We start from the raw sequence: 14,546 nt of genomic DNA, 5'->3' as shown, positions 1-14,546 counted from the left end.
CCCAAGTATTCACTGGTCGCGAATAGGGCAGGGCGTTATATCAGTATAAAGTACATACCGATATAATTTCAAAAGACATATAAAATTAGACAATACCGTTTATACCGATTATAGTTTGATGTTGAGTTAATTAATATGTTTCATAAAGTCCCGCCAGCGTTTGCTCCTCTCTCTCTCCCTCACTGCGCAGCCCCTCCCTCTGCGTCTGCACGCAGCCGTTTACTCACAAAGTCTCTAACAACATGGAGAGTGAGACACAGTGCCAGTAGACACTGCTGAAGACCTGGTTTGTAAAAAAAACAACAGTTCAGTCATTGTTTCCCACACATACACTTTACTCCGGCGGGCTGCCCAGGTGTATTAAAAGCCGCCACGGTGTATTTGGCGGCACATTGTAGCATTTTTCAGGGAAACACAGAGTCATTATGTTACAAATCGCGACACTGTGGATATTTTAGATGCATGGACCAGGTAAAGTGACATTGAACACAATAGTGCAGGTGTAATTTGTTAGCTACCAAGCTGGTTTTGTTTTGAATGGCTAACATGCAGCGCAGCTGCTGCTATGAACTGCATTGTGGGAGAAAAAGTTCTTTTTTGGCGACTTTATACAACGTAGCCTACTAATGATGGAGAAAGTTACCAGGGAGAGACCGAAAGAAGCGGAGCACATGGACGTGTTTGCAGCAGAGGCACGTTAGGCCTGTAAGCGTGAAGAGAACTGGAGGAGGCGGATTCAGTAAGTGAGTGAATGAAGTACAATTTAAACTGAAATTACAAACAAGCTAAGTTCCTACAAATAGTAAAAACATGCCCCTAAACACTCCCCCACAGCCAACTTAGCAGAAAATACTGATATATATTTTATACCGGTATACCACAGCCTAACAGTACTGGGATATGACTTTTTGGTCCATATCGCCCAGGCCTAGTACCGAATAGGGAAGAAATGGTTACCGGTTTCATGATAAACCATGGTAAAATTCCCAGTGGTTATTATTATCGTACACATTTTAATTACCATGATTACCAGGTTCGGTTACTGCGCTTCGATAAACTAATCGGCAAATACTGTCCAGCATCAACCAAAGTCATCGACACTCCCAGAAGCAGTTTGTTTGGGTCAATGACAACAAAACGGGAGACCAGACTGCAGAGATCACTCTGAAGTCTGGTCGTATTTTAGTTTTTACAAGAGTACTGAGGGAACCTTGATTGAAAAAAATTGCCTTATTGAACATCGGGTGATTTAACTTTTGCTGTGGTTTGTCTGTCTGACTTGGTGAGAGCATTTTGGTGACTATAGTTGTAATATGAAATGTCCCGTCGCCTTTTTTTGTGTCCGACAAAGTGAGAATTAGGCTACAGATAGTTATTTATGTTATGTTATGTTTGATTGCAGTGCATCTAAATGAGACGGACAGACCTCAATTTATATCCAACTGTATTTTGTCCCTTAAATCTGCCAAGCGACCGCCCCGACTTACTTTTCCTGACACTTACATGGATCTTGTACATAATCCATCAATGCGCCGTTGCAGGACGGGTGAACCACACCATGATATGGCATCTGGAACAGAAAAAATATATATGTGATCACTGGACATGTAAGTGAGTCAACAACAATTATCACCCATGTTATTTCGGTGGTGGTTAAGTCTAGAGTGATCATGTTAGCTAGCGAGTTAATAGCTAACGGGCTTACAGCTGCTTAGCTAACATTAGCACTCTAGCTCACAGGTGCGACTTTTCATGCAGACTGGGTTTCCATTCAGTTCATTAGCATCTTTTACATGAAGATTCGGCTAAACAAAATTCTGTCTCCTCGGGTAGTGGTTGCTGTGACCCGACACAAAAATGGCGATAAAGCACTGTGACGTCACATGGTCCTTATGAATAATACCTATTGACTTTTTTTTTATTCCCTTAACTTTATTCAATTCACCAGCAGAAGTGACAGGTGTCTGGTGTCTTTTTCTAATTCTGTACTCTGTGTTTCATTTTGTCTTCCTCACACACACTGAACATGTTATTTATAGCAAGGTGACGACCGCATCCTCAAAATATCTCAGAAGAAGTTCTGTGCCAGTGGACCACATAATGGTGAGTGTTTATGACCTGTTTCCAAAAAAATGTATGCAACTCAAACCATTTGCAAAAAAACAACAACACAGGGTTAATGCTGCTTTGCATTCATTTTAAAATAAAACTGATATCTTTTTGTGCTAGCTTCTCATTGGCTCCTTTACTTTTCTGTTGGACAGGTGAGGATTGCCCCAACTGGATGGTCCCCATTAGTATTTGTACCAGCGAGGACCCCAAGTGCACCAAGCTCAAGGTTCTTCTGGACAGACCCGAGACGACCATCACAGTGAGCGGCGTGGCTCCTGACCAGTGGATCAAGGTGAGGTCAAGTGACGGTTCTTCCAACACCAGCAGTTAATGTTTCAGTTCACCTTCGATATTTAGATGAGTACTTTATCCACAGCAGTGATATCAGTTTTAGTTTTTAGATCGCTCAGCAGTAGTCACCAGCAATCAGGGATGCATGATCCTGATATTGATTGCCATACCAAAGGTCAGGGTGTTTGCCAAGTTCTGATCCGATACCTGGCATATAGTCAGGGTGTCCGCGGGGTCTTAAAAGGTAATAAATCCATTTTGCAAAAATTAAGGCCATTAAAAAGTCATTTAACAAGGTATTCAATTTTGTAGATATTTTTGTCAATGTGAACATCCTTTTTGTCCAAAGAGTTTGTCTGCTAAAAGTGTCGGTGAACGTATTTATTTATACTGCGTAGCCAAAATTACTAAATAGGCAGGACTTAACGATTCTTCTAACGTTAGACGCAGGGATTTACCATGCGAGCCTTTCACTCTCATACAGCCTACCTAAAAATAGATCTGTGCGAACTGGAAAACTGATTGACGAGCACAAACCGACTGTAATCTTCCACCACGCCGGACCCCCGATGCTAATCGTTAAAAACATAGTCGGTCTGAGCTCTGTGGCCGCTTGAACAGCCCCGTTAATCAAAAACAAGAGCGAGATTGGGGGAAAACATAATAATAATAATAGAGGAAAATATAAGCAGCATTTGGGTTTGGCTACGTTAGCTGGCTATTTAGCTAAATCATTGCTTTTTATTGAAACACGTTCAATATTTCATAAAGCCGATGCGCTCGTCTGTGTCAATTTTTGTGAACAGATCAATCATAGCCTGGACGGAGCGGGACATTAAAAAAAAGTTTGATGTGCTGCAGCAAACTTTATAAATGCTGACCTCCATTGTTCTGTGTAAATAGTTATGATTATTGATGAGTTAGTTGCCTACTTAAAATTAAAGTTAGAGACTAACTACCATGTAGAACATTTTTCTTGCACAAAGTTAATGAATGAAAACAACCCCAAACTGAAAATGCTGGAATTAATGAATATAGTAACATCATATAATTAGCATATTAATATCAAACAGTTTACTATTTTATTATCAATATACATTTAATATAATGTTATAATATTCTATTAATACGCTCATTTATACTAGGTCCTCCTCCAGGCTGTGGACAAAGGCCCTGTAGCACACAAATGCCATTGTGCCAATATGTGGTCCTCCTGAGAGCAACAAGTTCCCCTTGTTCTGTTTCACCTCTGTTTTACCAAAGTTATTGTTATAAAAATGTACACAAATCAGCTTTACGATGCAGACAGCAGTTGTTGATCGCAAATGTCTGTGCTACACCGACCACACTGCCAACGTTATCCATCACTCGAATTTATTCTCTTCAGCTTTGTTCCCTTCTGGCCTATTTGAATTGTGTTGTATTTATACAGTGCTTGATGAAAGTTATCAAAGTGTTTAGGTTTACAGTCTCATTTTTAGTGGCTTCTAGCAGTAAGGTTTCAGATTGCAACCAACAGTACGCCCTTTACAAATTTATGCCTGAAAATAAGTTATGTCAGGTAGTTATCGACTGGTTGCCGTTTGCTGGCAAGTTAACGTTATCTAGATTGAACCAACTAAAACACAAATCACACTGTTTCTCACATGTTTGGTTGTAATGTTGTGCATTTAAAAAGTTCAAAGTGGTGCGACAGTCTTAAAATATGTTTAAAAAGTCTTGAGAAAGGTCTTAAAAGGTATTGAATTTTACTTCAGGTTTCCTGTATATACCCTGATAGTGATAAATAAAACAATTTTATGTACCAAGGTTTGTTGTGGCAGTAATATCTTGTTTGGCAGCCTGCCGTGATGGTTTGAACGTACCTGAAGGCACCACTGAGTGACATTGTTGTAGAAACTATATTTAATGTGGATCGGTCTCACCTTTCACTTGTTTATCTACATGGGATATTCATGTGATTATTTGTTGGTTTGCTTTTAACAATTCAACATCTTTGTATTCTGCAGTATGAAAACACTGCCATCATAATGTGGCTCTACAAATCTGTTTATACATGTTTGTTAAAACGAGGCCATGTGCAAACAAAGTAGTGCTGCAGCTGTCGATGATTTTAGTAATCGAGTATTCTTCAGATTATTCCATCATGTAATCAGATAAGAAATACTTATGTTTGGCGCCCCCGGTACCAGGAGCAGCTGTGTTACCAAGCGGGAAGCTTCCAGTCAGCAATCTGATGCGAATGTGGAAGTCCCTGAAACCTGCGTTCTATCAAACGGCCAGCAGGGGGCGACTCTTCTGGTTGTATAAAGAAGTCCAGCTCCATTAGAATCAATGGTAAAATGAGGCTACTTCTCAGCTGATTTATTACCTCAGTAAACACTTTCCAAATGAGTTTATGGTCACACTCGCTAGTTTCAAAATGATGTTGATTTAGTAAATTATGGTCCCATTTATTTTAATAGACCATAAAGCAGAGTATGTTTCAGGGCAGGATTATCTATGATTGACAAGTCGTTACCATGGCGATCTGTCAGTCAGGCTAGAGTGACTCGTACCCTCGGCACTGTGCAAGTTTAACCAGCACCGTTGAAAAAGCTTATTAGGAGTTGGCTGTTAACTTTCTCTGGTGAGTACATTTAGTTTTAAGACTGTTGTTCGCTAGACAAAATTATCAGCCTTGTTAAAATGACACTCCGCACACGGCTGTTAGCTCCACCGTCTCGTCCAAGTATGGTCACTTCCGGGCACTTCCTAGTTGTAAAAACTCGACATGGCGGCGCCCTATCGGCCAAACTCGAGGCTTCAAAACAGCAGTCCACAAACCAGCGGGTGACATCACCATGACTACGTCCACTTCTTTTATACAGTCTGTGTGTAACTAATATAACTACAACGTTACAACCCAAACTCAGACTAACCAGAGGACAATAACATCAAATGCACTTTTACACATTTACAGCTAAGTTGTACCTTGACTAGCATCATCTCAACTAGCAATCATGATTTACGTTAAATACTACATTTACGTTACCTTGTTTCTATGCTTCTGTCTACGCTTTCTGCTCAGATACTGTAGTGTTGTCGTCCCATAATCTGGACACTTCCTGTATTTTTCTCTGGCCTGCCTCTTCTTCATCCCTCGCTATTTTCTCTCTCTTCCTCCATTTTGCAGTCCACGGCATCAGTTCACGTCGTCTTCACTTGTCCACCTATCTGTAATATAATCCTCCGTGCGCTGTATATAATTATTTGGATTAAACGTAATCAAGTTATTCGAGTTTCATGATGAATCGTTTCTGCCCTAATACAAAAAAGTAAAACTTTGAGTTAAAAGAGTCGACATGTTTGGCAAAAATAACATTTCTTCATTCATTCAGAAAATTTACCAGACAGGATATGGCTTCCAGTGTTTTAATCTGAATTCATGAGTCATAAGTGAAGATGTGTGACATGTTTAAAGTTCAAACAAACTGGACTTCCTTGTTGTAAGTTTTGGAGGAAGCGCAGAAGAGCACTTCTTCAACTTTGCACATACTTGTGCAATACTACAAATACTGCCAATAAACCCGATTCTGATTCTGTCAGTCTCTACAGGCATTCGGCTAGTCTACTAACGAACTGAGACTTTAGTCTGTTATATTATTTAAACTTTTATTCTGGTCATTGTGACCCAGTTTGGCTTTTGACAGAACGTGAATAGGCTTGTTTAATCTCTCAGGGATGTAACTTGCAAATTAGCTGTTGATGCTTTATTGGGCTTTATACAGCTGATACTAATCTATAAATGATGCCTTGAATCCCCCACTCCTCCAGTCCTGTGGGTCGGCTTGTTATCAACTCAGTTATGTGCCAGCTGCAGATTACACACAGACATCTAGAGGACTACGGTTCTCTCCTTTGTTCAGTTAAAAGTCAGAATTACCAGGGGAAATTCTGCCACAACAACAGGGTTATTGTTAATGCTAATGCTCCAGGGTTTAGTTAAGATGCTGCGGTTTCACTCACTTTAAGCCATGCTGGATAAGAGCACTCAGCCTGAGAGTTAAAAATGGTTAGACTAAATTTTTTGTGACCCAGTTTTTGTCCCTGCTGTTTACAGATCAACCCCGGCACTGTGGGCTTCTATCGCATCCAGTACAGCTCGCCCATGCTGGAGAGTCTGCTGCCGGGCGTCAGAGACCTCAGCCTGCAGCCTGTGGACCGGCTCGGCCTGCAGAATGACCTCTTCTCCCTGGTGAAACTCACACACACAACCCTACTGCTGGGCTATAAAACAATAACAGTCATTTTCTTTTTCTTTTTTCTCTCTTTGTGTTTACGTCAGTGTAATCGGCTACAAGTATTTAGGCACCCCAAAAGGCTAGTTGCATGTCGGTGTGGAAAGGTGTAAACCAATACATGGTGCAGGAAGACTGAATAGGGAAAGTGAGGGATGATGGCCCATTTGCAGAGTGTGGAGAAAAAAAGTCACATAAGTGCAAATTCAACTCGCTGATGTTGTTGACAGAAATAAACATTCCGACACATTAATGGTTTGGCATTATGACAAAAATCCAGACTTTTCCAAACTCTCATAAATGTTACTTTTAGAGAAACCAAGGGCAGAACTCTGCCATTGAGATAAGATTAAAGTGTGTGTTGTGTACATATTGTTATAATTAGTTACAAGCAGTGCAACTCATGTTTTTGGGAAAACTATGAGGAACGCAATCAGCCCGACACAGCCCACGGTGACTTTCATAGTCTGTTGTTCTCTTCTCAGTGTTTTAAGAGGAGGGTCTCATGCAGCACAGTAGTTTAGGCCTGAATATGAAGTGTTAGGGATGCACTGAGTGTTCGGCAACCGCAATTAAGCTTCTGAAAATAGCAAAAAAAAGCACTTTCAGTGTTCGGCGTAATAAGTTAAAAGACCAAATAAATTTTTCCAAACAATTACGTTGCCATGTCGGCAGTGTGGAAGCAGTGTCCGTGAAATATGCAAAAATCGCCGTTTGTAGACGCTGTTCTACTGAATTGTCTCCTTGCACATCCACTCCGTCTGTGGCTGACTTCTTAGAGAAGGCAACAAACTGTCTGACCCGCTTTGTGTTTCTGTCACTCATTTTTGTGAAGGCGATTAAGCTACCTGCACCTAAATTTGGAGTGCGCACGTATTCAAGCCTTTATGGTAACTCCACTGAAACGGACCAGAGCGAGCTGACAGGCAGGTTAGCGACGTCAGTTTCTCTCTTTACAAAGAAAGTGTTGCAGTAGGAGAGTCCTTCCTGAAGAGATGCTGTCAAGTCTTCATGTTACACTATACGAGAACCACATGCAAGATTATTATCTTCACATAAAGTATAAAACATATTACATGTGTCCATTAAAAGTACCCACCCCCCATAGTCTCCAAATCCTGTGGGAACACTGAGTACAAAGCACATAATGACTATTTATGCAATGGTAAAAAAAAAAAAAGGCAAAATAAATGGAAAAAATTGTGTAAAACCTTGTTCGGTGTTCAGGAAAGTTTTTCATTATGTTTGGTTTTGGCTTTCAGACAAGAATTTTCATTTTGGTGCATCCCTATGAAATATCTTTAGGGTTACATTACTTCCCACAGTTTAACTCCTTAATAAAGGAAATCTTAATGGAGAAAAAAAGGTAATTTTTTCCCCTTTAGTTTTATGTTTGGCAACTAAAAGCTGATGATAGATGTGAAATTTCAAAAATGACTTGAAGCACAGTGTCTGCTGTTGTGAGTCAGTATAATAAAGAAGATTTATAACGCCTTATCCAACGTCTGTGTACGAGAAAACAGTTTAATCAGATGTTGGGCTATGACAAATAGCAGCAATGTTCAGGGCGGAGGATCAGATAGCATCTGATCATGAATCTTTCTTTATTGAATTCCAGACGGTCTGGTGTTTTCAAGCAGAACAGCGGGATTTATGTGTCACAACCACATTAAACTGAAACTTCACAGAGTCTGTTATTGGTTTTTATCCTCACATGAGGGATTTTCACACAGCACTTAGCCCACGCTAAGGAGCTGTTAGCCCCAGGCTAACTGGCACAATCCAAAGTGGGCTAACCCCGAATTTAGCCTAGGTGTTGTTGGGCTTGCTCCAGAGCAGGGTTAGCCCACAGTTTGCAGCCTTATCCCCTGAAAATCGACTGAACTTGGGGCTAAAAGGTGCCAGTGTGAAACGGAGCTGAAGTTAACAGAATGTAAACATTACTCGCATGTTCAACAAACATTCAACTGCGGGCTAGAAGTGCAGAGTGAATCACATAGCCCTGGGCTTACGTTAACTCTGGGTTAACTGTGTGTGTGTGTACGTATGTATGTATGAGGTGGCAGAAAGTTGATGTTCAGTCTAATGTTACTTTCTTTCACATACTACTTTTAGCTTGAAGTTACAAAACATGTTGTAACCCTGACCTCGGCCTGACCAGGAAATCAAGAGGACATCACTTGATGACATTTCAGTGTCTCTTCACAGTTCACAAGTTTATTATTCAATCAAAATTACATTTTGATTTATCTTATTTAAGAGCTCATTGATTCCTGTTGTTCCCTACAGGAAATTGCATGTTTTGTTTGTTACAAAATTTTTCACTAGTAGAGCTGTGTTCATATAAATTTTAAATAAATCAATTTGAGGTTGTTGAGCAACTTTTCCTCTTCTTTGTACGCTATAAAACGTTGTCTGATAGTTTAAATGTGATATGAAAGGCAACTTAGTATAGCAGTCTTTCACCCTAAAAAACCTAACTTCCATAAAGCAGAATGCTTTTATTATGCAGGAAGTGACCTCTGAGATACCAAAGGATTTACTTGTACAGGGTTTTTCCTGGCTCAGATTGGGCCTTTGGGGGGTATGTGTACAGTAAAGGCGATGAGTTACCTTATGACTGAAATATATGCATTTTTCTAGTAGTTTCTGACCATTTGATAAACATAATATATCTACAACCTGGAGGTATAAAAGTACAGTATAATGTTAGTATAATAATATATTTACAGGTTACACTTGATTTGGATAATTTGCTTACAGATAGTTTATTAGTTGAGATTAAGCTGTTTCACTAATAAAACCTCTCTCTAATATTAGCCTACACCACTGTGGTTAAGGTTTGATTAGTGCTAATGTTTGTTCATTCATTATAATTTCAGATCATAGTAGGCTATAGTCTACTATAGCTTACATTAGTAGCCTAATATTAATTCCAGTTGGACAAAACAGCAGTTTCATTTTTGTGGGTTGTTTTCAGTCATTCAATTATTGCAAGACAAATACTCTACTTGGTGGTTAGTCTCTCATTTATTTATGCCAAGTAGCCTATTAAGTCATTAATAATAATAACCGTGCATACAGAACAACGAGTTCCACATTTCTAAAGTTTACTGTAGTGCCTCAACCATTTTTTAATGTCCCGCCTCCTCCAGGCTGTGATTGGTTGGTTCGCGAAAAGTGACTTTGACAAGCTTGAGGCACACGGCTGCATGACAGGCACCCGATCTCCCTGCGGAGATCAGCAGGCAGGCGAGAACGGGAACAGGTGAGCGTCACGTAGTGCCCAGAAAACCTGATTTGGAGAGGGCAGAGGAGAGGACCGGTGCCGGTACGCCAAAGAGTAAAATGTAAAAGTGGCAGTACCAGTGAATACCGGCGCACTTCAACCACAAAAGGCTTTTATATTGTGAGAAATAACAGGAAGTCATCGGCCATCACCTTCGTAGCGGAGCGTTCAGGCGCAGTCAGACCAACACAGCCGCTGGGTTATTAATTCATCGCCAGCTGCATGTGTAAAAAAAAAAAAAATGGGTGGCACCACACATTTCTCTATGGAGGAAAAACCCTGCTTGTAGCGATTATAGTGACATAAACTTCCTTATGTCCTTATGATTTATTTTTATTTGGGAGAATCTGACAGACTAAGGCGTTATACAGATGCTGATTGTTTTGTGTCTTCAGTCTCGTGCAGGGATGATCAGCACGGTGGAGGTGCTGAAACTGATGGAGGCGTTTGTCAACGAGCCCAACTACACGGTGTGGAGCGACCTCAGCTGCAACCTGGGAGTCTTGTCCTCGCTGCTGTCACACACCGACTTCCACGAGGAGATCCAGGAGTTCATCCGGGACCTCTTCACCCCCATCGGCCTGGAGCTCGGCTGGGACAGCAAACCAGGGGAAGGTGAGGGAGGAACAAACTGTCACGGTGTTCAAATCTCCTCATTCAGACCCAAGTAGATACATTTTACATTTATTTAGACACCTTGTAGAATAAGATATTTCAAGCTGTGTTTGTCTCTATGTCTCTCATAATTTTTTAAGTTTATATATTTCTTTTAAATCCTAAAAAGCCCAGAGTACTGTTAATATGCATATAAATTCTACATATATTATCTTACATATATTATACAATCAAAGGATGGAGATAGTTATTATGAACTGTCCTCTTGAAGGTCACAGTGCTGCGGCGAGACGATAACTTGAGCGTGACGTTTTTGCCCTGCAGGTCACCTCGACGCCCTGTTGAGAAGTCTGGTTTTGGGGAAGCTGGGGAAGGCAGGACACAAGCCCACGCTGGAGGAGGCCCGACGGAGATTCAAGGACCACGTGGAAGGCAAGCAGACCCTGCCTGCAGACCTCAGGAGCCCGGTAAGCAAAACAAAACACGACCCATGAGCCCGAGTATTTTTTGTTTTTGTTTTGTTGTCATTTTTCTAAAGCACATTATTAAACAGCCTTCGCGCTCAACATGTTTTGTCTTTTTGGTTAGTGATTAAAAAAACAGATAATTGTATTCTGTTTAATATTCTGACTTTGTAATGACAAACCATTTCCAAAACATGGCTGAAACCCTCTTTTCTTTTTCTGTGTGTGTGTGAATTTGTTTGGCCCTGCCTGTGTAGCTATGACAGCACATTAGGGCCATTGTAGATTTTTTTTTTTTTTTTTTAAAACAACATGGGAGGGGGGTATTAATAACAGTCAAGAGAGAAGAGGTGAAGCTTTCAGACAGTTGGGCACATATGACCGACTGCAGCAAAGCCTCTTGTAAGCGTGTGTCTTGTATAAATGTCTGCAGTTCTTCCCCATTTTTTTATATACTTTTTGCTCTTTGAACAGGAAGGAAGTATTTCATAAAACTGGCTGGTGGAAGTGTCTTATTATGTGAGGGCTGTTTGCCCCGCCTCTTCCTGTCTCTCTCTCCCTCCCTGTTTGTCTCTGCTCCATCAGCAGTACATTTTATAAAGTTGCCGAAAACACACAGAACCCGTCTTTTGTTTTTTTTTCTAACTGCGATTCAGTTTTCACAGCAGCAGGTGCGCCACGTGTGGAGGAGGCCTGTTAATAACATAGCCTTATGATTGAAACAAACGTGGTACAGAATGTCCTCTGCACTGGTGTGTTCACTGTTGCTTTACCTGGTCTGTGCTTGTGAAATATCCTTGTAACGTAATACCAGATAACCTCTGTGTTTTGTTGCAAAATGCTTAAATGGGTCGTCAAATACACATTATATACCTGGGTGGCCCGCCCAGGTAAAGTCTATATATGGGCAATGATGCCCTAATAAGATGTCGTAGTAGCACAGGCCTTTACCACTGCACTGTTTATACTGGTTACACCACAAGTCCAAATGGCTCCTCATACAGAGATTGGAAAATTCAGGGATTGACCAGTATGAAGTAATCCAGTAGAATGTCGCAAACTACAATTTTTTTAATTTTTTTTTTAATATAGCAAAGATCATGTTTGAGTATCATCATGACTGTTTATTTTTTTCTTGTTTCAGGTGTATTTAACAGTGCTGAAACATGGAGACAGTGCCGTATTGGACACAATGCTGAAGGTAGACTGCAGCTTGCATGTTACTTTGACATGAAGATCTTCAGGGACACTTACACTAACAAATTAAATTTAGTGGGGGATTGAACTTTATCATAATCATTCTAAAATAAGTGATAATTTTCACAAAACCAGATTTATTTTATCATGTTCTTGAGCTCACTTTCTCTTTCATAACTCATTTTATCCACGGTTCTCTCTCCACCCTTCTTTCTCTCTTTCTTATACATGTATGTGTCACTCGCCCATTTAGCTCCACAAACAAGCCGACATGCAAGAGGAGAAGAACCGCATCGAGCGAGTGCTGGGCGCCATCTCTGCCCCGGACCTCATCCAGAAAGTCCTCAGCTTTGCCCTCACGGTACACATGACCACGTTTACTTCATGTTGGAAAGTTTTAGTTTTGTTTCTCTGGGTGACAAAGGAAATGAAAGAACTTATTTATTGTAAAGTTCTGTTTTTAACCAGCATTATCACAACCGTGTGCTCTAGAGGATAATCAGACCCAGTTTCTGTTTTTTATTTATTTTTCATTGAATGTCCTCTCTCTTTTTGTCCTGCTCAGTCTTTCAGTAAATGTGTGCAAACACGGCGTTTTAATTGGACTCCATTCTTAATATCAAGAATGGATCTGTTTAGCATAGGACCCCCTTCAGCGCAGTAGAGGCTTCGCACACTGAACACATACTGAACACACTGCCCTCAGCCCCACCGTCCCACACAACACCAAGCGGTCGATCCATCGAGCTACAGCTGGAGGTCGTTCAGTCTGTCGCGCAGAAAGTGCTTTTACAGTTATTAAGAAAAGTTAAATCTCTGGTTTTTCCCCCTGATGTCCTCCAGCTGCTCTGCCACAACTCTGCTACAGTTGTTTTCTGATGGACAGATAGCTTGTTGCTAATGCCAGAGTAACAGCTAGCTGCTGTTATCAGCCGGCTCTGCCTGAACCAGCGGTCCAAAGCTTCTGTACTAACGTTAGAGGTATAAACACCAACACACCCCAGAGCACCAAGCTTCCAGTCCAGGCAGAGTCAGTTAATATGACATCTAGTTGCACAGCAGCTACCATTAGCATTAGTTAGCGGCTAAAGTAACTGCTAACAACATTGGGTCATCATTGAAAATTGATGCAGAGCAGCCGGAGGACATCAGAGGGAAAACCAGACAATATTTTCTCCATAAAATCTGATCCAGTTTCATTAAAACCAGAGAATAAAGTTATAAAGTTGTGTTTTTGTTCAGTAATCAGTGAGGCCTAGTCTCCCTGCGCGTGTGTGAGCCCTGCGCCAGCTAGTTCCTGCCCCTTGACAGGCTTCCTGGAAGTAGGCCAATCAGAAGAAAGTGGGATTTCAGGGAGGGAGGCCAATGTTCAAACAGGGTGAACAGAGGTCCTGAAAATGAGCAAATATGGGACCTTTAATGGTTTTAGTAGGTTGCTTACTTTCAGACCTTTTCAACTCCAAGTTGCTGACTGCATCTGAAACAAGCTTCACTACAGCTCTCTCTGGTTCTTCTCCCCGACAGGAAGAGGTTCGTCCCCAGGACACGGTGTCAGTAATCGGGGGAGTGGCAGGAAGCAGTAAACATGGCCGGAAAGCTGCCTGGAAGTTTGTCAAGGACAACTGGGAGGAGCTTTACAACCGCTACCAGGGCGGCTTCCTCATATCACGGCTCATCAAGGTGAAAAATCTCATGGGGTCATGTGTAAGATTAATTTCGTTATCACGGCCTCAAACACAGATAACTACACCTTTTTATTCTGCTAGATGAATAAGCAGAAAGGTTAATCATTCAGTTTCTGGTCTGTTCATATTCACAAGGCAGATCAGGGACTTCACTCTCTGTGGGACTGTTTACTTTTGTTTTTATTGAGCTCACCTGTTTCTCGTCTTTGCAGCTCTCAGTTGATGGATTTGCTGTCGACAAAATGGCTGCTGAAGTGAAGGTGAGGGCGCTTCACAGAACTGCTCACTTGCTTTACAAAGTTTTCAAGTGGAGGGGAGAATGTGTGCTAATTCACAAATATAAATCATTACATCTTATTTTATTTGGAACAGAGTTTGAAATGGGAACTGAATTATGTGAGGGGGGTGTTGGGGGGGGGTACTTTCACCACTAGGGGGCAGAAGACTTCACAACAACCCCTCAGTAACACAGTCCTGAAATACCGTCTCCATAACAAGTTGTGGTACTACAAATCTAAAATATTGCTGAATGTAACTTTAACAGGAAACATTTTTTTGCCTTTTTATTTAATGGTCGACAGTTTAGAGAGGAAGGAAACGTGGGCAGAGAGGT

General features: G+C 41.1%; 1 protein-coding gene across 1 annotated transcript in view; it reads left to right on the top strand.

The window, feature by feature from the left end:
• The window catches only part of npepps (aminopeptidase puromycin sensitive), a 29,276-nt gene that overhangs the window by 11,850 nt on the left and 2,880 nt on the right, over positions 1–14,546 (top strand). Inside the window, exons 14-22 of the mRNA XM_046047368.1 lie at positions 2,040–2,103; positions 2,265–2,404; positions 6,506–6,640; positions 10,368–10,587; positions 10,912–11,054; positions 12,196–12,252; positions 12,502–12,609; positions 13,773–13,928; positions 14,146–14,193. Coding sequence (XP_045903324.1) covers positions 2,040–2,103; positions 2,265–2,404; positions 6,506–6,640; positions 10,368–10,587; positions 10,912–11,054; positions 12,196–12,252; positions 12,502–12,609; positions 13,773–13,928; positions 14,146–14,193 — 1,071 coding nt within the window. The remainder of the gene's footprint in view (positions 1–2,039; positions 2,104–2,264; positions 2,405–6,505; positions 6,641–10,367; positions 10,588–10,911; positions 11,055–12,195; positions 12,253–12,501; positions 12,610–13,772; positions 13,929–14,145; positions 14,194–14,546) is intronic.

This window comes from Micropterus dolomieu, linkage group LG01 (genome assembly GCF_021292245.1).
Source record: "Micropterus dolomieu isolate WLL.071019.BEF.003 ecotype Adirondacks linkage group LG01, ASM2129224v1, whole genome shotgun sequence".
Taxonomy (NCBI): Eukaryota; Metazoa; Chordata; class Actinopteri; order Centrarchiformes; family Centrarchidae; genus Micropterus; species Micropterus dolomieu.
Note: the sequence above shows the minus strand (reverse complement) of the source record. Positions and strands in the feature narration are given on the sequence as shown.